This window comes from Bubalus kerabau, chromosome 20, assembly GCF_029407905.1.
Source record: "Bubalus kerabau isolate K-KA32 ecotype Philippines breed swamp buffalo chromosome 20, PCC_UOA_SB_1v2, whole genome shotgun sequence".
In the NCBI taxonomy this organism is placed as follows: domain Eukaryota; kingdom Metazoa; phylum Chordata; class Mammalia; order Artiodactyla; family Bovidae; genus Bubalus; species Bubalus kerabau.
The window spans coordinates 60090753-60110516 of record NC_073643.1 but is presented as its reverse complement, the minus strand read 5'-3'; the positions used below and the strand labels follow the sequence as shown (position 1 = coordinate 60110516).

General features: G+C 57.2%; 1 protein-coding gene across 4 annotated transcripts in view; it reads left to right on the top strand.

Annotated features, from left to right (window-relative positions):
- The window catches only part of FBLN2 (fibulin 2), an 89553-nt gene that overhangs the window by 57126 nt on the left and 12663 nt on the right, over positions 1-19764 (top strand). For 3 of the 4 annotated variants that reach the window (XM_055557396.1, XM_055557397.1, XM_055557398.1), the window contains exons 3-9: positions 9026-9137; positions 10564-10693; positions 11962-12142; positions 12865-13074; positions 13655-13768; positions 14458-14559; positions 16605-16745. In XM_055557396.1, coding sequence (XP_055413371.1) covers positions 9026-9137; positions 10564-10693; positions 11962-12142; positions 12865-13074; positions 13655-13768; positions 14458-14559; positions 16605-16745 — 990 coding nt within the window. The remainder of the gene's footprint in view (positions 1-9025; positions 9138-10563; positions 10694-11961; positions 12143-12864; positions 13075-13654; positions 13769-14457; positions 14560-16604; positions 16746-19764) is intronic. The other variant, XM_055557399.1, reaches the window with a different exon arrangement.

Here is a 19764-nt window from a genome sequence, read left to right as displayed (position 1 = left end):
TTGTTTTTATTTCCATTACTCTAGGAGGTGGGTCACACAGGATCTTGCTGTGATTTACGTCAGAGTGTTCTGCCTATGTTTTCCGCTAAGAGTTTTATAGTTTCTGGTCTTACATTTAGGTCTTTAATCCATTCTGACTTTATCTTTGTGTGTGGTGTTGGATCGTTGTTTTCATTTCATTGTCTTACATGTAGCTGCCCAGTTTCCCAGCACCAACTGACTGAAGAGGCTATTTCCCCGTTGTCTCTTCTTGGTTCCTTTGTCAAAGATAAGGTGCCCGAAGGCGCGTGGGCTTATCTCTGGGCTTTCCATCTTGTGTGTATCTCTGGTTTTGTGCCAGTACCATACTGTCTTGATTCAAACGGATAGTCAGTTGCCCCCAGTCTGGGTGTTGAGAAGCCCGTCTCCCCGCCCCCCGCCCACTGCAGTCTCCTAAGTCAGGATCGGGTGCGTGTGAGTAGGTTTTTTCTGATCTCTCTTTTCTGTTCCACGGTCAAGCTGTCTTTGCACACTGCCCTCAGTTACTGGAGTCCCTTGGGAACTTTTGCTGTCTGGCCGCCTGACTGCCCCTGGCTGGGCATGTGGTCGGGGCTGCTGTCTGCTCACCTCTAAAACGGGGCTGGGGATGGGACCTCGTCCTGTACCTGGAGGGACGGTGCTGTGGCTGCAGGCTGGCGCCCACCAGGCCAGAGATCTGCCAGTCAGCCAAGGTGGCCGGGCACCTCCCAGGTCAGGGTGGAGTAGGCAGCGATCTAGCCAGTGAGCCAGGGTGGCCGGGCACCTCCCAGGTCAGGCTCAGGTAGGCGGCAGGTGGGCAGGGTGCTGACTCAGGTCGGGGGAGGGAGTCAGTGGGCACCCCCCACAAGGAAGCTAGGCAGTGAGAGGGGCTGTGAGGGGCGGCGGTGCTGGGGGCCTCCTGCCCTGGGGGAGGGATGGAGGCCTCTCTGAGGGGCTGGATGGCCTGGGCCTGGCAGCTAGGCTCAGCCCAGCCACTCCTGCTGGTTCTCAGCCATCGTGTCCGGGATCCTGGGGCGGGAAGACAGTGCTCAGAGTCTTGCTTGTCTGTCCATCTTCCAGTCATTGTGAAAGGCGTCCAAGCACAGCCAGGGCCTGCAGGTGACCCCTCCCCCCAAGAGCACGGAGCACCGGCGCCGCAGCGTTCCCCGGGCTGTTTGCTCAGGCCCCGCAAACATCCTGTCCAAACAGGGCACTGGCCGCCCATCACCCTGCAGGTGGACATTTTTCTGCAGCATTTCCAAAGCCGCCATTCTCTAGGGCTCTGATGTCTGGGAGAGGGCACCCTCTGGAGGGGTCATCGCCTCCGGGCTGGATTGTTCTGGGCCCCCCCATTTCCTGTGATCAAAGGAGGTTAGAGTCCCCAGAAGCTCAGGGTCTTTTTTATAACACCACTTTCCTTCAATAGGCAATACCTGCCTGCGATAAGGAAAAGACATAAAAAGTACAAAGGAGGCCAACAGTGAATGACGGGGTGCTGCCTCCCCGCCAGGGCCAGGCCCCTCGCTGGGCACGCACTGTTACCCCTTCCTGAAACCCTCCGTGTGTGTGCCTGTGTCCCTTTGGAAAGGTCCTGGTAAGTCGTGCCTGACTTATGGCGACCCCATGGACTATAGCCCACCAGGCTCCTCTGTCCATGGGGTTTTGACAGGCAGGAATGTTGGAGTAGGGTGCTATTTCCTCCTCCAGGTTTGAAGAGGTTGGCAGTGGCTTACTAGACGCTGCTCAGCGTGAAGCCTGTCTTCTTTGCTCTGTGTCGTCTATTGGGAAATCGTTCCACGGAGTTGCATGAAGATCTCACACCGAGCGTGTCCTTTTCGACACTCGTGTGCGATGCGGCGGTCATGACACAGCTGTTTCATCGCTGCCCTGTCGGCGGGGTTGGCTGGGTCTGCATCTTCGCTGTCGCACGTTCCGGGGCAGCTGGTATCCGGGACTTGCATGTGAGTGCCCGCTGTGACCTGTGAGCTGTTAGATTTCTCAGAGGGGAGGCGCTGCATCACCCCTCTGTTTTTGCACTGCGTGCGTTATTTTCTTCCTGTTGTGGTTAACGACACGTAGCGTAGCCCTGGGCATTGCGACTGTTTTTAAGTGTACACATCCGTGGTGCTAGGTACGACCACCCTGTTAGGTAGACATCACCACCCTCCCCACAGTCCAGCTCCAGAGCGTATTCTCTTCTTCCCAAATGGGAGCTCTGTCCCCGTGAAACACTAACCCCCCCATCCCTGCCCCCTGCCCTCAGTAACCTCTCCTCTGCTTTCTCTCTCTGTCACTAGACTCCTATGTAAGTAGAATCCTCTGTGTAAGTAGAATCCTACGTAAGTAGAATCCTATCACACTTGGCCTTTGGTGTCTTGCTTGTGGCACTTTTGGGGACAAAGTTGTTCAGGACTCGTTGCATCTTCAGTCTGAGAATTTTCTAGCCAGACGATCTTTTCCAGTAATGCCTTTGTTATGGGGTATTTGTGAGTAGAGGAGCATGGGGCACTTGCTGGACGGTGGCGGAAGGGCTCGAGGTGGGTACCACCCACCACAGCACCAGCCGTGGGGGCAGGGGCTGCGGCCGCCTGCCCGGTCACGCCATCCTCACTTCTGCGGGCACGAGTGCCTCGTGTTCGTGGCAGCATCATCGCCTCAGCAGGCGCTCTGCCCTTCCGTGGGTTGGAGCTTCCCCTGAGAGGAAGCTCAGTGTCTGGCCATGACGGCTGCTCGCTCGAGGCCGTGTCTCTGCGGTTTGCCGTGTCTTCGTGGGGCATGGTGTGCCGTGTGCCCCTTTGCACTGCATGGACCTGCCCGCATGTCCACCTTCTCCTGGCCACAAATTCAGAGACAGGAAGCAGAACAGAGGTCACTGAGGGTAGGGGGCAGGGGCTGGGGAGTCCAGGAGGGTCCTGAGGTTGGCGCAGGGACGACCTGGGGAGAGGTGGTCTAGGGAAAGTCAGTTACTGGACAGACCCTGGCCGTGGGAGCGCCAGAGGGTGCCCCGGGCTGGTCGCTCAGCCACATGTGCAGGAGCAAGCCCAGACGAGCTCAGCCAACCAGGGTGTGGACGCAGGGAAGAGCCCTGGGGCCAGAACTCTGTGGGCGTGGTGCCCAGGAGCTTAAAAAGACCCCGAGAGACGAAGCTTGCGACCTCAGAGGGGGTGATGGGTGGGGCGGGGGTCCTGGGGTTGCTGGGCTCTGGACGAGGAGCCAGGGTCCACACCTGGTGGTCTTTGCTGGCCCTGCCTCCCGCTCCCGCGCTGTGGACGGTACCGGGCAGTGCCAGGCTTTGTCCCCGAGCTGATTCCCCCACCCGCTCCAAGTGGGTGGCCCTCCCAGCCTCAGGGGTCATGCCCCTGAGTTCCTTTGTCTGAGAAAGGGGGGAAGCCAGCGTGGGGAAGACTAGGACAGAATGGTGGGAAGGCTGCCAAGTGCAGGCTGGGACCTAGCGTCTGCTGGGGGGGCGGGGGCAGGAAGGGAGCCTGCTCCGTCCACAGGGCAGAGAGCCTCCTCCTGGGCTGGCGCTGAGATTCTCAGACAGGGCCTCCAGGATCGGCTGCATCAAGCCACCCGGGCGCCCAAGTGGAGAAGCTGAGGCTGGAGACGGGAAATTGAGGCGTGGGACGTCCAACTCCCCGCCTGATCTCGAGTGGGCCTGACAGCGGTTCCCACCCCTCATAAATGCCTGTGGAGATCAAAGCGCCTGGCTCCCGCCTGGCTCGTGGCCGGCACTCAGTGCATTCCAGCCGATGGTGTTACCCTGATACGGCACCCATCTCCTGCCATCTGGCTGAGCCCCAGGGGTCTGTTGCAATCTGCTAATCTTTAAGGCCCTCTTGGAGAAGGCTTAGGAAGAAGGAATTCAGTCCAGTGAAAGAAAGGATGTTGTGTGCTGAGCTGAGCGGAAAGGGACAAGCTGCCTGGGTAGAGTGAGCTCCCCACCACCAGAGGTGTTCAAGCAAGGCGAGACTCCCACATGCCTGGAGTGTGATGGGAGAGGATTAAATGTGGATGGTGGTGTCACTCTCAGGGGCCACAGAGACTCAGGCCCCTACCCTAAGGGGACGAAACAGACAAGAGGAAAAGTAAGCTCATAAATAACAGGAGGGTCTCACATAGTGATAAGGGCTGTGAGGAGACTGGAAAGTGAGTGATGTGATAAGATTGGGGCCGTGTTTTACCATCGGGTGTTTTCAGCTTTTATCCAGTTGCTTGGATTAAGGTTTTCCTTTTTTCTTGTGAATTGTATTTTCTTTTTTCCCCTAGCTTTATTGAGATGTTTAACTGTTGTTCAGTCTGTGCATCGTGTCCAACTCTTTGCGACCACATGAACTGCAGCATGCCAGGCTTCCCTGTCCTTCACTATCTCCCTGAGTTCACCCAAACCCATGTCCATTGAGTTGGTGATGCCATCCAACCATCTCATCCTCTGTCGTCCCCTTCTCCTCCTGCCTTCAATCTTTCCCAGCATCAGGGTCTTTTCAAGTGAGTCGGCTCTTTGCATCAGGTGGCCAAAGTATTGGAGCTTCAGCGTTAGTCCTTCCAGTGAATATTCAGGATTGATTTCCTTTAGGATTGACTGGTTTGATTATTGAGATATAATTGCTGTATAATATTGTGTAGATTTAAGGTGTACGATATGATGCTTTGATATACACATAAATAGTGAAGTGATGGTTATAGTTAGGTTGGTTAACACATCCGTCGGCTCGTATAGTTCTCGTTTTTTGTTCTTGTTTGTGCTGAGAACATTTCAGATCTCTCATGGGAGTGTTCAAGTGTGTAACACAGTGCAGGTAGCTACAGGCACCATGCTATGCATTAGATCCTGGGACCTACTCGTCTTGTAACTGGAAGCTTGTGTCCTTTGACCAACATCTCTCTGTTCCTCTAACTGCTCACCTCGCCTCACCACCCACCCCAGTTCTCCGTGACCATTCTACTCTTTCTGTGAGCTTGGCTCTTTTAGATTCCATATGTAAGTAATACTACAGTATTTCTCTTTCTCCATCGGATGTATTTCAATTAGCGTAATGCTCTGAAGGTGCGCCCCGTTGTTGCAGATGGTAGGATTCCCTTCTCGTTTATGGCTGAGTAATACTTGTGTGTGTGTGTGGTGCTTTCTTTATTCACTGTCGATGGACACTCAGGTTGCTGCTGCGTCTTGGCTTCTGTAAACAGTGCCACTATGCACATAGGGACGCACGCATGTTTTTGAGTTCGGGCTTTTGTTTCCTTCAGATAAATGCCAGAAGTGGGGTAGATGCGAGTTCTGCCCTTAATGTTCTGAGGAGCCTCTACACTGCCCACAGTGGCTGCCCCAGCTTGCATCCGCACCAGCAGCGTAGGAGGGTTCTCCCTTTTCTCCGCATCTTCACCAACACCTACTGTCTCTTGTCGTCTGGGTAATGTAACAGCCTTCCTGCCCGGTGTGAGGTGATGGCTTGTCGTGGTTTGACTCGCGTTTCTCTGATGACGAGCGATGTTAGCGCGTTGTCATACCTCTTGGCCACTTACATGTCTCTAGGAAAATGTCTCTTTTGGTCCTTTGCCTACTGTGAAAATAATTTTTGGTTTGCTGTTGACTTGTATGGGTTCCTTATGTATTTCTTGTTAACCCTCTCATCACATATCTGGTTTTCAGGTGTTTTCTCCCACTTCATAGATTGTCTTTTCATTTTATTGACTGCTGCTTTGGCTGCAGAGACTCTTCTTAGTTTGACGTAGTACCGTCTCTTGATGTTTGCTGCTGTGGCCTGCACTTCTGGCGTCAGTACCAAAAATTTGTTGTGAAGACCACTGTTCAGGATCTTTTCCCTCTATGGTTTCTTCTAGGAGTTGTATGGTTTGAGTAAATCGTTTTGAGTTGATTTTGGTATATGGTGTGAGGTAAGAGTCCAGTTTAATTCGGTGGATTTTATTTCTGAAGAAGCCTCTCTTTATCTCTTTAAGTTATTTCCTTAGGTTTTCTTCTAATATTGCCCTTATAGATGTGGAATTTATTTTTGTGTGTGATGTGGGGTAGATACCAACACCAGATATTCAGTCCTTTCCCCACTGGGTATGAATGCCACCTTTATCGTATACTAAATTCCCACATACACATAGTTCTGTTTCTGAATTTTATTTTGTTGCATTCATGTCTTTGTCTTTTTTAATTATTAAAACTTTAAGGTATGCTCCTCTTTATTTCTTTTCATGGATTTTCTTGGGTATTCTTAAGACATATCCTCTTTGCGATGAATTTTAGAATCAACTTGATAAATTTCATGACGAACTGTTTTGGACCTCTGGGATTCCACTGAAGCTGTAGATTAAGTAAAGGAAAATGGACATCTTTAAGGTATTTAATCTTCTCATCTAAATACTAGTGTATGTTTCTAACAAAGTATATGGTTATATCTATGGTGGTTGTTTAGTCACTAAGTCGTGTCCAACTCTTTGCGACCCCCTGGACTATAGCACGCCAGGCTCTTCTGTCCCCCACTGTCTCCTGGAATTTTCTCAGATTCATGTCCATTGAGTTGGTGGTGCTATCCAGCCGTCTCATCCTCTGCTGCCCCCATTCTCCTTTGGTCTTCAATCAAGGTCTTTTCCAATGAGCTGGCTCTTACCTATTAGGTGATTTTTTTCTTCACATAGATTTAGTGTATTTACCATAGATTTATTTCCAGGTTTCTTTTTAGTGTGGAACTTCTTTTCTTTTACCTTTTCTATTTAATTGTTGCTGGTGTATGGTAAAGCCACTAATTTGTATGTGTTGATTTTTTCTACCAAGTAATAATAATTAGTATTCATTTTAGTACTGTGTCAACATTGATTCCTTTGGACTTTCTAGAGAAATGAAACCATAACATCTGCAGGGAACGACAGTCGTGTCTTCTTTTCTAATGTTTCTGTCGCCTCTTTTTTTTTTTCTTGCTTTATTGTGTCTGCTAGCATCTCTCAGACAGCGTTAAACAGGAGGATTAGTGGATACTTTTCTGCCTGCACTGGGGCACCGTCTGCTGTTTCACCACTGGCGTGATGTTTGTTCCTTGTTTTGGTAGACGCTCATTTTCAGGAATGTTTTGCACGCCTCCTGGTGCCTCAGAACAGCCTTCAGGTTGATGTCAAAGCTTCCTGCCCCTGCTTTCAGAAGGGGAATTGAAACGCAGGAGAGCTCAGTGACTTGAAATGCACGCTACGCCGATAACACAGATGGTCCTTAGTGAGCTCTCCATTGCCAGAACCTTGCAGGCTGCTGCCGCGTCCTGATGCCTTTCTTCCGCAGCCCTGCTGGGCTCTGTGAACTGCTCAAGGACATTTAGAGGTCCTCGTAGGCTTTGGCAGCTGTGCAGCTGTGGGTCTGCATAACAGAGCAGGCCGCTGAGTCTTCAGGGAACAGAGATGACTGTGCACGGTAGCCCCGAGTTGTGGACCCAGGTACGACGTTATCCTGTGAAGCTGTGCTGCTCCTCAGCACGTACATAGGCGTCCAAGCTGGGCTTCGTCTTTGAATGTCATTTGTTTTCAGAGCGCGGAGGCAAATGGTTGTGTCAATTACTTCCCTCATTTCCTGGTTCCTTATCATCTTAGCAAGACTCTCTCGTTTTATTTATTTATTTATTCCTGTTTATTACCGACTCGATGAAGATGAGTTTGAGCAAGCTCTGGGAGTTGGGGATGGACAGGGAGGCCTGGCGTGCTGCAGTCCACGGGGTCACAAAGCGACACGACTGAGCGCCCGAACTGAACTGATCCTCTTTCCCCAGGGCCACCTCTCCCTCCATCTCAGCCTAGGCAGCGGTTCTCCTCAGTCTGTCTGGGTTGCTTTTTTGCTTTTCTGTGTTCCTGCACAGCGTGCACTTGTGATTTGCACACAGTCTTCTCAGTGCCCGTTCCCACCCGGTGCTCTGATCCCTGCTGCTGCTGGTTGCCGTGTGTGCTTGTGTCCAGGTTCAGTGTCATGCAGACACCTCGCCTGCTGCTTCTGACGGCCGTGGGGTCCTCCGTGGAGGACGTCCCCACGTTCCGTCCATGACTCCTGCAGTGATGAGCACCCCGGCTGCCTCCTCCCCACTGGCATAAGCCTCACTGAAGTGAGCGTCCTCGAGCTGCTGGAATGTGGGTCCGTGCGATGATGACTGTCCTGCCGTAGACACCGGGAGCAGGACTGCTGGGCCGGAACGCCGATGTGCCTAACTGTGTCCGAGGGGCCAGGTCTCCACCCGGACTGGCCTCTGCAGTCACCTCTCCCGCGCCCAGGGCACCAGGGCTCCCGCCTGTGCCTGGCATTCATCACTGTTTCCCATTTTTCTGGTTTCACAGATACTCTACTTTGGGGGTTGGTTTTTTTCATGTTTATTTCCAGGAGGTTACTGTATTTCTCAGTAGCAACTCTTTGTCAGTGTAGACGCTCCAAAAACACCTCCTAACCTGTCAGCAGTCTGTTGTATTTGCCACAGAGTTCTTGGTTATTCAGGGAATGTTAATTCTGAGGTAGGAAAAGGCATCCATGTTTTAACCCGTGATCTGTGCCTTTAAGACCTCCCAAGCCCCAGCTCCTCCCGTCCTCCCCAATCATCACACCTGTCCTCCCCAAGAACTTTCCCCGATGATGATGCCGCTGCTCACATGTTGGTGTCTTATCTGGTCCCTCAGAGGCAGAGTCTGGGTTGGAGGTTCTTGGGCACTTTGTGGTTCATTGGGTGAAACTGCCCAGGGAGGGGACCGGAGAAGGAGCTAATGATATTCCTGGTCCCACTGGGCTGTCCCCTTGGAGACGGAGTGGGTCTGTGAACCCCGCCTAGCCGGCTCCCCCTGGCTGGACTTAGCCACCCAGGCAGCTCTGCAGAGACGGTGGTGCCTGCGAGCTGCGGGCTGGCGGTGGCCCGCATGGGCGGCAGCAGGTGGGCGAGGCCGCTGCCCAGCGATGGATGGGGATCTGGCTGGGTGCCGGCAGCCTCCGTACCTGCCGGGCCTGCACGCCTGGGCACCGCGGGCCCCCTCCGGGCACTGACTCTGCCTGCGTTACTGCCCACAGTGTCCACGAAGGACCTGATCGAGACGTGCTGCGCGGCCGGGCAGCAGTGGGCCATCGACAGCGACGAGTGTCTGGACATCCCCGAGAGCGGCGCCGAGGGCGACGTGTGCAGGTAGGGCGGGAGCTGGCTCCGCGTCCCATATCCCCACCCCGGATCCCGCGCTGCCCCAGGAGCCCGCTGCACACGTCAGGTGCCCGCCCCATGTCCCCACCCCGGACCCCACGCTGCCCTGGGAGCCTGCTGCACACGTCAGGGGCCCGCGGGCGCTCTCCAGGTGTGGGAGCTCCGGACTGGCCCTGACAGCCAGCCCACCGTGCAGACTAGCAGCTGATCGGTCAGAAGTGGGCAGCTGGGAGCAGGTGACAGGGGCCTGCCGTCACCCGCGAACAGCTGGCTGCTTCTCTGACCAGGTGCTGCTCCTGGGCCCTGGTCAGCCTTGAGCCTTGATCGCTTCTTCTGACAGTTGTTCTCAGCAAAGGAAGCCTTTTTACCCACACCCTCCCTGTGCCAGGCCCAGGGGACGTCCTCTCAGACATTCACCCCCTCTATTCCTGGGGCGCGCCATCTCGTCCAGCCTGTTCCTCTTTCTACATAAGGTTCAGAGAGGGCATATGGTTCACCCCAAGCCACACAGCTCATTGGACATTGGGCTGGGTTAGATCCCGTGCTTCCTACTGTCCCGGTGGCACAGATGGTAAAGAAGCTGTCTGCTCATCTGACTAACACACGCACTTCCCTGCTGCCCACCCACCGTGCCTCTGCTGGGTGCTGAGCCGCTCAGTCGTGTCCCACTGTGTGCGACCCCAGGGACTGTAGTAGCCCACCTCGCTTCTCTATCCACGGGATTCTCCAGGCAAGAATACTGGAGTGGGTTGCCATGTCCTCCTCCAGGGAATCTCCCCGACCTAGGGATCGAACCCGAGTCTCTTACCTCTGTTGAATTGGCAGGTGGGTTCTTTAACCACTGAGCCACCTGGAAAGCCCTCTGTTAGAAATATGCAAATTCTAGCCTCGTCCCTTGGCTGTTGGGCTGCCTACGAGTTAGGGCGTGCAGTATTCATGAGTCTTGAACCTAGCAGTCCAGTGCTTGCTTGTATTCCTCCTGTGATGGGAACCTCACTACTTCATAGGCAGCCATTTCTGTCACCGGATGGCCCTTGCTGGGACATGGCCTTCCTCAAGCGAGGCTGAAGCCTGCTTTTTCATCCCCCAGTCTTGGGTGCTGGTCCATCGGCTATCTCAGCCCTATGGTTACTGGAGGCAGGACCAGGGACCCTGACCCCCATCATTAGTCAGGGACGCCGAGCCTGGAACCCTGTGGGGCCCAGGCCTGAGTCACCCTGGTTAGGCTGAGAACAGAGCTCATGTCGCTCGGTGGGGATGTGCCGTCTGGCTGCTGCCCCGGTGCCAGCAGGGAGCCCGCCCGCAGTGGACCTCGGCGGGGCTTTCCTTCCCTGAGCCGAGCATCCTCTGCTGGGAAAGCGGGGTCCCTGGAGGACGGGGTGTTCGGTGGGGCTGAGGCACGGCTCTATTGCAGGACGGCCCAGAAGCACTGCTGCGTGTCCTACTTGAAGGAGAAGAGCTGCATGGCTGGCGTGTTGGGCGCCAAGGAGGGCGAGGCCTGCGGGGACGAGGACAACGACACGTGCGGTGTCTCCCTGTACAAGGCAAGCTGCCCTGGGGCGCGTGCCCGAGCCCGAGGCCCTTGAGGGCAGAGGGAGTGGGCAGGCTGCGGTGCGCACTCCTGGGGGCAGCGGCGGGGCGCGGCCCTGCACCTACATAGGAAACACCGCCAGTTACCCTTGGACCCATTCATTCGGGAATATTGACGGAGCACCAGTGTGTCGGGCCCTGTGTCGTGTGTTAACAACACAGAAATGGCTCACACGAGATCCTCTGCCCTCACAGGGCTTTCTTTTTCTTTTTTGGTCCGTGTGTGGCTGCTCAAAGCCAGTGGCTTTGCTGGCTAGATCTAGGATGGCCGTCACTTGGGACAGTGTTTCTCTGCTCCGTGTGGTCCCACTGTCCAGCGGGCTAGCTTGGGCTTGTTCAGGTAGTGGCTGGGCAGCTCTCCAACACAGGAAGCAGAGGTGTGCGAGGCCTTTTGTGGCCAGAAGACCACTCCGTCACTTCTGTCTCCTCCTGTTGGCTGAAGCGAGTCATGAGGCACAATCAAGAGACTGGGAAACAAACACTCTCTTTCAATGGAGAATCAGCACTATCACGCTGCAAAGACAGGAGACAGTGAAGAGTGAACAACCGGGGCTGTTACTGCAATCTGTCTGCCACAGTAGTTTAAACAAATTAAAGGCTTTGATTTTGGAGGCAGGCAGGCTGGCACAGTGAATCTAAAAATATCTTTGAGCACCTAAGCATCTGTATTTCTGCTTGATCCTTTTTAGGTTGTAGTTTCCATCGTTAAGGTCACCTCATGACACAAGATAGCTGCTAGAGCTCCAGCCATCACATCTGTTCCAGAAAGGAGGAAGTAGGAATGTAAAAAGATGTGTTTTCAAGTTGAGTTAACCCCAATTAAGAGCTCTCCTGAAAGCTTCACCCAGCGACTCCTATCTCTAACTTCAAGGGGCCATGGGAAGGGCTGTCTTTTAGGCAGCCAGAATAGAATTGGAGTCTACTGGCAAATATGGGGGCAGTTAATGGGTGTGGCCAGGGGTTAACTTGTAGTTCTTTTCATAAGAAGTCATTTATGAATTATTAAAAAACACTTGCAGTAGCTGAGCCAGACACAGGACGTGGGGACAGGTGGCATGTCTGTCCCTGGAGAGCATGTCCTGGGCAGAAGATACAAGAGGAGGGTGAAATCAGCCCCGCCTCTGAGCCTGGGGGCTCGGAGTGAGCCCCGTGGGCCCTCAGGCCGTGGGGCAGGCAGGTGGGGAAGGCCTGGGCTGAGCAGCGACCGTCCGTTTCTCTCCAGCAATGCTGTGACTGCTGCGGCCTGGGGCTCCGCGTGCGGGCTGAGGGCCAGGCTTGCGAGTCCAACCCCAACCTCGGCTACCCCTGCAACCACGTCATGCTCTCCTGCTGTGAGGGCGAAGACCCCCTCATTGTGCCTGAGGTCCGCCGGCCTCCAGAGCCTGAGGCCGTACCACGGAGAGGTGGGTGCTGCTCCCCAAGCCAGGCGTGGGGGCTAGTGGGTGACGGGACAGCTGCTGGGGCTTCTGGACAGGGCTGGTGCCCTCTGGCCTTCTGTGGGGACCTTGGTCACCTTCCCAAGGTCCGGTCTGGACAGAGTTCTTCTGCGGCTTCCGATGATAGACTCCTATTATTTTCAAGATGGTGGTCTCATTCGCTTTTCTATTTAACCATCCATTCTGCACAACTGCGAACCACCCATCTCCCTCCGCTCTCTGCCCACCCACCCTCCAATTTGCTTTTTCACCTATGCATCCATGCTTCTTCCTCCCCATCCAGTCATCCGTTTCAACCAGCCCCCACTGGTCCATCTTTCTACCACTCATTCCCTCATCCTCTCATCCACCCACTCCTCCATCCATCCAGTGAGCCAAACACTCACCTCTCCATCAACCTATTCATCTACCCACCCACCCACCCCTCCATCCATCACACCCATCCATCCACCCCTCCATCATCTACCACCCCTCCATCCATTCATCCATCCATCCATCCATCCACCCACCCCTCCGTCCACCCGCCCCTCCATCCACCCGCCCCTCCATCCTACATCATGCTGTCTCGGCTGAGCACATGGAATGTTCTGGGGAGGACCTGATCAGATTTCCTGAGGGCCTGTGGTGTGGTCTCAGCCACTCGCTGAGGCCAGCCTGGCTCTCATCACGAGCACGGACCCCCGCCCCAGTTTCAGAGGCAGAGTTGGCGAGCCGGGAGGCCCTGTCGCTGGGCACGGAGACCGAGCTGCCCAACAGCCTGCCGGGCGACGACCAGGACGAGTGCCTGCTCCTCCCGGGGGAGCTATGCCAGCACCTGTGCATCAACACCGTGGGCTCCTTCCGCTGCGCCTGCTTCCCTGGCTTCTCGCTGCAGGATGACGGCCGCACCTGCCGTCCAGGTGAGGCCGGGCGGCGCGGGCGGGGCCGGCCCTGCCAGCAGGCCGTGGTGTTCCTGGGATGGGGGTTGGTCCTGCCCCTCCCGCCACGCATAGGTAGGAACCCACAGTTGCCAGGGGTCCTGAGCAATCGGTTTGTGAGCCCAGGCAGATAGCTCCCTCCTGGAGCTCCATCTACAGGGGAGCCCCAGCACCCCACCCTGGATTCAAGCTCAGGGCCAGGACCCGGGCCACAGAGGAGGCCCCCATGTCCCCAGACTGTGTCCCCAGCACTGGGCCCGCGGAGGTCAGGCCCCAGCACCCTGTCCAGGAGGACTTTCTCCCTGCCAGCTTCCAGGGTAGGGTCATCTGAGTCTAGAGACCCTTTCCCCTCCCTGCCCCCGACTCTGATTAACTGCGAGATGGATCTTGCCTGAAACGTGTTCCTCCCTGAGCCTCTGTTTCCTCTGCCTTGGGATTGGGGGTGCGGGGTGTGTGTGTGAAATGAGCCATCCCCACTTGAGTGCCCCGAGTGACACCTGAAAGGGCCTAAGGTTGACTATAGACATGAGACCCCCTCGTTTTTTTGCCCTGCCCGTGACAGATGGCGGCCCCCCCAAGCCGGAGGCTGCCGAGGAGTCTGCACAGAGGCCCGAGTCCGCCCAGGTGGCCCCCAACACCATTGCGTTGCCTGTGCCGCAGCCCAACACCTGCCAAGGTAAACCCGGGCGCGGGCAGGCGGGGAGTCCTCCGGGGCTGGGCGTGAGCAAGGTGGCCCTGCCAAGGGGTGCTTCTGCTCGGGGAGGTTGGCTGACCTCGCTGTCTGCGCTGTGAGAGGTGAGCTGGGGGACACGGCCTGGGACGAGCGTGTGGGGCCCCCACATGGCCCATCAGCTGCCTTCAGGCTCAGTTTCTGTAAAACCGAGAGTGTAGAATCCCCGCCTGCCCAGGCGCCGTGCAGCCTGTATTCAGCGACACACGGGAAATTCTCTGCATCCTCCCCTCCTCCCTCCCCATCTCCTTCTCCCCAGCATCCCTGGTACTTGAGGGAGGGGTGGGTGATGGTGGCAGAGCCCAGACCCCAGCAGGGATTGAGCAGGGAGGGGAGACCTTGTGGAAAGGGTCGGGACTGGGGTTCCCCAGCTCCCGGCCCCTCTGCATGTAGGCTGGAGCTGGGGGTGCTGGGCCGGGTGGTCTCCTGGCAGACAGTAGGAGTCTGCCTGCGGCACAGGAGACCCGGGCTCAATCCCTGGGTCGGGAAGATCCCCTGGAGGAGGGCACGACAACGCACTCCAGTAGTCTTGCCTGGAGAATCCCAGGGACAGAGGAGCCTGGTGGGGCTGCAGTACATGGGGTCGCGAAGAGTCAGAGCCAACTGAGCGGCTAACGCGTCCACTCTCCTGGCAGACAACGGGCCCTGCAAGCAAGTCTGTAGGGTCGTCGGGGACACGGCCATGTGCTCCTGCTTCCCTGGCTACGCCATCATGGCGGATGGCGTCTCCTGTGAAGGTGAGTCCCCGCCGCCCACCTGAGCGGGCCGGCACGGGGGAGGCGGTCCAGGGCTCGGCCCCGCTGTGCCGAGAGTGGGGAGCAGGCACGGCTGCCGCAACCGCCGGCGGCACGGGGAGCGGCTGAGACCGCTGCCTCACCACGTGCCAGGGGTGCGTGCAGCCCCGGCGGGCACATGGGGTGACTGCAGCCCCACCGCCCCCTGGAGCGGGCCTTCCCAATCCTGAGTGTGCAGCCGGTCCCCTGGGGGCCTGGGACCACGCCGATCCTATGATTGCCACCTGGCCCCAGAGATCTGACCCAGTAGGTGTGGGGAGGGGCCCGAGGCCCCCCTGGGCCCCGCTCTGACCAGCTCTGTCCTTGAGGGTCACCCCGCGTGAGTGGCCTGTCTTGGCTTGTGACCGCCTTGCCCCTGTCATGGTGAGCACTCCAGACTCTGAATCCAGAAATCCAAGTGCGTATCTCGGTGGGACCTTTCTGTTAGCCCTGCTGGCTCAGATGATAAAGAAACTGCCTGCAACGCAAGAGACTTGGGTTTGATCGCTGGGTCGGAAAGATCCCCTGTAGGAATGCAGGGCAACCCACTCCAGTATTCTTGCCTGGAGAATCCCCATGGGCAGAGGAGCCTGGCGGGCTACAGTTCCTGGGGTCGCAAAGAGTTGGACACGACTGAGCGCCTAACACGCCTCCTCTCGCTCACAGCCCCTGTTCCAGCCATGGGTGAAGCCAGGACAGCAGGCAGTGCCTCCCGCTGGCTGCCCTGGGGAGCAAGGCTGGGGCGGAGGCAGCCCAGGTGGGGAGCCTGCTCTCAGACACCATGGAGGGGTGTGGGTGTCGGTGACGTTGCCTTCACAGAGGGGCAGGAAAGGGTCTGGAAGCGCGTCCCTTTCTCACCTGTGAGCCTGCTCAGTCTGGGTCTGGTCCCAGGGGAGGGGTCTGCCCTGCGGGCTGGGCCCGCCCTCTGTGAGGTGGGGTCATCAGGGCGTGGTGCCCACAGTGAGCATCACCTGGAGCCCCTCCGTGTCTGGAGGCAGTGTGGGCGCAGAGCGAGCCGATGGTGTCAGAGATGCTTTAGTTCACGTTCAGGGGTCATGATGCTGGTGGGGGTCCTGGGGGGTTACGTCTGTCTGGGAAAGACCCCCATCCCTATCAGCAGCCAAAATCTGCCTCCGGCCGCTTGCCCATGACCATTCTGGTGTGGGCGGAAACCATCCTTATGCTCAGAAAGGGCAGGAGACTTGCCCAGGATGCACAGCACGGCGGTGCCTGGCAAGCCTTTCTCTCAGATGGTGGGGACCAAGCTGGCTGTGCTCCCCGTCTTCCGGGACCTGTGTCTTTCCTGGGCCCATGTCCCTGCTCCTCCAGGTCCCCGCTTCTCTCTGCAGGGCCCCCAGCGGTGAAGGCTGTGGTGTCCAGGTCAGGGGGTGCATGCGAGGGTGTTCCGTGGGTGCAGCCTGCCCTGCAGGGGAGTCCTGCTGGGCTCCATCCTGTTTAAAATCATCCACCAGGTGACCACCAGTGACAGCTCAAGAATCATTTTCAAGTGTCCAAATTTCAGGTTTTTCTCGGATCTTTATAACATCCGAGCCTGCAGCCCCGCTTCCCCTTTGGACAGAGCACAGGCTCAGCAGTGCCCACGGAGCCCCCTTGGCCCCTGCTCCTGTGGGTGTCCCCAGCTTGGCCCCCTACGCGCTCAGGTTTGCAGCCCCCAGCATCTGTTTCTCCCCTGGCCGCCCGTGGAGCTGGAGTGTCTCCGGAGCATGGGTGGGGGACAGCCTCTGGTCCCGCCCGCTGTGTTACCCCAGGTAGGCTGTCTGCCCTCTCTGAGCTTCACCTGGCCACCTGTCCTTACCGAGCTCCTGCTCCCTCATCTTTTGACTGCACAAACTCAGACTTGGGCCCAAAGCCCAGAGGGACTGCTGATGGATGGGCTGAGAGGCCCCGGGCAGCTCCCTGCCCCTCTGGGCCTCAGTTTCCCCATCTGTCACTGGAGGCCACACCTCTCTAACGGCCCTTCTGTTTCTCCTCCTGCGACTTATCACTAGACCAAGACGAGTGCCTGCTTGGCGCTCACGATTGTAACCGGCGACAGTTCTGTGTGAACACCCTGGGATCCTTCTACTGTGTCAACCACACAGTGCTCTGTGCTGAGGGCTTTATCCTCAACATGCACAGGAAGTGCGTGGGTAAGCCGGAGCCCCGCTCGCCGCCACGCCCCCCGCTCTGCTCCACGCCGCGCCTGCCACGCCCGCAGCCACGTGCCAAAGGGCCCGACCTTTGCATGTGAGCCCTCAGCACGGCCCCCACGCTCCATGTCCTGCCCTGCTTCTCCACTGACCCCCGGGGAAGCCGCTCTCCCCAGGGATGGGCCTGAGTCAGAGCTGGAACCGAGGCGTGACCCGGCTGCTCGCTGAAGAGGGGCGTTGAGACGCGTGGGCAGCAGGACAGGAAGTGTGGGGCTTGGGGGCAGGGAGGCCGGGCTTCAGAGCAGGACCGCCTGGTCTTGAGCTTCCTCTTGGGCCTCTGTTTCATCTGTGAGAAGGGGGTGCTCAGAGCACTGCTCCCCCTTTGGCGATTACGTGACATGTGCGTGGCATAGCCGGAACGCCAGGCACAGTGAGCATGTGACCTCAGCTGCTGAGGTTGTACGTCAATGGGGCCAAAGTCCCTTCCAAGGCAAATGGATGGAGCTGGGGTCCAGATGGTCCAGGGCTGTATACCCCAGCTGGGTGTTCATTTGCTGTGTGACCCTGAGCCATGGCTGCCTGGGCAGCTGGTCTTCCATGGCTGGAGGGGGCGGTCTGAGGTTTTCTCGGAGGAAGCATCATGGACCTGACCAGAGAGGGACCCAGGGTAGCGGGGCATGGGGCAGACTGGGAAATGCTATGGCAGGGGCACAGGCCGAGGGGGAGGCCGTTCCAGCCAGTGGTGTCTGGACACCCTCCCTGGAGAAGGCAGCATGGGCACGGGTCTCCAGTGACGGCAGGGACGCGGGAGATGAGGAGGGCAGGCGGGGAGGAAGAGCAGCGGCAGGAAGCGCATGGAGGTGGGAACGGCTTGCGCCCAGACCCCCTGCCTGTCGTCTCTGTGCTTGAGGACCATGCCCAGCTTGGGCATGTCCTCTGCCTCACCCACCACCGCTGGGCAGCTGTGTGGCCACTGCAGACATGTTTGCCCCCCGGCCCCCGGCCGTGGGCACAACATGAGCCCTGCGGAGCCTGCTTGTCGGCAGCTCCTCCCGTCTGGGTCATGTCTGTGTGTGTGTCTGGGAGGATGGTCCATGGGGCCTGCCAGCACCCTCCCAGGATGCGGTATGCAGGTTTTCCTGGTGGTCCGGACAGATGACTTTGTTCTCAAAGGGGTTGCCAGGGGGCTGGAAAACGGGTTTTGGGGTTAAAGAACAGAGGTGCCTCCATTCAGCAAGGTTTATGGTCGTTCGTTCAGTCTTCCCTCCGTGTCATCCTGCCCGGAGCCCGGTCTCTTCATCCTTGTTCCACGCACATGTTCATCTCGTCCGTGAGGGCTCACTCATTCTTTGCATCACTTGTGTGTCCATAAACGTGTCTTCTGTGGTGCGTTTGTAAGCTCCAGGCGTGTTCTGTTAACCTCGGCTGGTGAGACGGGAGATGGGTGCCCGGGTGAAGAGTGTGGTCTCTGTGGCCAGACGGCCAGGGTTCAAGCCCTGGCTCTGCCACTTTCTACTTGTAGGATCCAGGACCAGTCGTTTAATCTCTCTGAGACTCAAGTTTCTTCACCTGTGAAAAGAGAAACAGCATCCACCTCCAAGGGTCACTGTGCTGCTTAGATGAGTCTGCGTAAAGAACTTGCTAGAGTTCGATGTCATAATAATGATTCAACAAATGTGTTATACTGAGGCAGCCTGTATAGGTAGTGAGCTCCCCATCACTGGAGGTATGTAAGCCAGAGTGGGACAGGACTGAGTGGTGCCAAGTCCAGAGGACTTCTGACAGGCTGGTGACCTCTGTGGGGGACCCCCTATGCTTTTCTGTTGGCCTGTTGTGCCCTGTCCTTTGAGGACTGTTGTGGGCCCTGGGGAAGAGTGTTCCAGGTGGGTCGGGCTTTGGGAAGATGGGAGTCCCGGCTCTGTGGCCCACTCTGCGGGAGTGAGGAGAAGGCTGGGCACTCCGGGCTCTGTTCTTGTTGCCACGTGCAGGCCGTGGGACTTGGGTCCGGTCACATCCCCTCAGTGAGACCTAGTTCCTTAGCTGGGAAGGAGTGTTCAGGGTCATGGAAGGGCATTTCCTCTAAGCCAGCGGTCTGCACCCTTTTTGGCACCAGGGACTGGCTTTGTGGAGACAGGGTTTCCACGGGGAGGAGGGGGATGGCTTGGGCGGTAACGCGAGTGATGGGGAACGGCAGCAGAGCGGTGCCCGCTTGCCCACGGCGCACCTTCTGCTGTGTGGCCTGGCTTCTAACAGCCCGCAGACCGGTGGGGTTGGGGGCCCCTGCTCTAAATCACCGGATCCCTAGTGAGCCGTGCAGCCAGTGGCGTCTGCTGTCATCCCTCAGCATGCTTTCTCCCAGCCTCCGGAGCAGGGTGGGGACCGGGGGCGGGGGGCTCCTGACCCACAACGTTTCTGGGGTCCTGAGAAAGTGTCAGTCCAGTTTGTAAATCAGAAGTCTCTATCTCGCCGAGCCAAGCCTTTCTTGGAAACTGTGGGTCCAGAATCCCCTTTTCTTCTCCCTCATCCCCACCCAACCAGGCTTGGCTCGGCTTGGCTTATATACCAGTCGGCTCACCTGGGAGTTTGGGAGCATTTCTTTTCTGGTGGCTCAGAAAATAAAGAATCCACCTGCGATGCAGGAGACATGGGTTCGATTCCTGAGTCAGGAGACGGGAAAGGCTATCCACTGCAGTATTCTGGCCTGGACAATCCCATGGACCGAGGAGCCTGGTAGGCTACAGTCAATGGGGTCGCAGAGTCAGACATGGCCGAGTGACTAACACACACTTGCCCCACAGCCCGGTACCCCTCCTCTCCACCTTGTCCCTGTCCTGCTTGTAGGATCAGCTCTGATCTCAGTGTCCCCCAGAGCAACCCTGACATTCCAGCCCCCGAGCAGGTGGTACTTCCGAGACCGTGCCACCTTCCTCCCCAGTGTCTCCACCCGCCTGTCCCCTCTCCCCTGCCAGCTCGGGGTGGCCCCCACGCGGGTAGGCCACCTGGGCTTACCACAGAATAG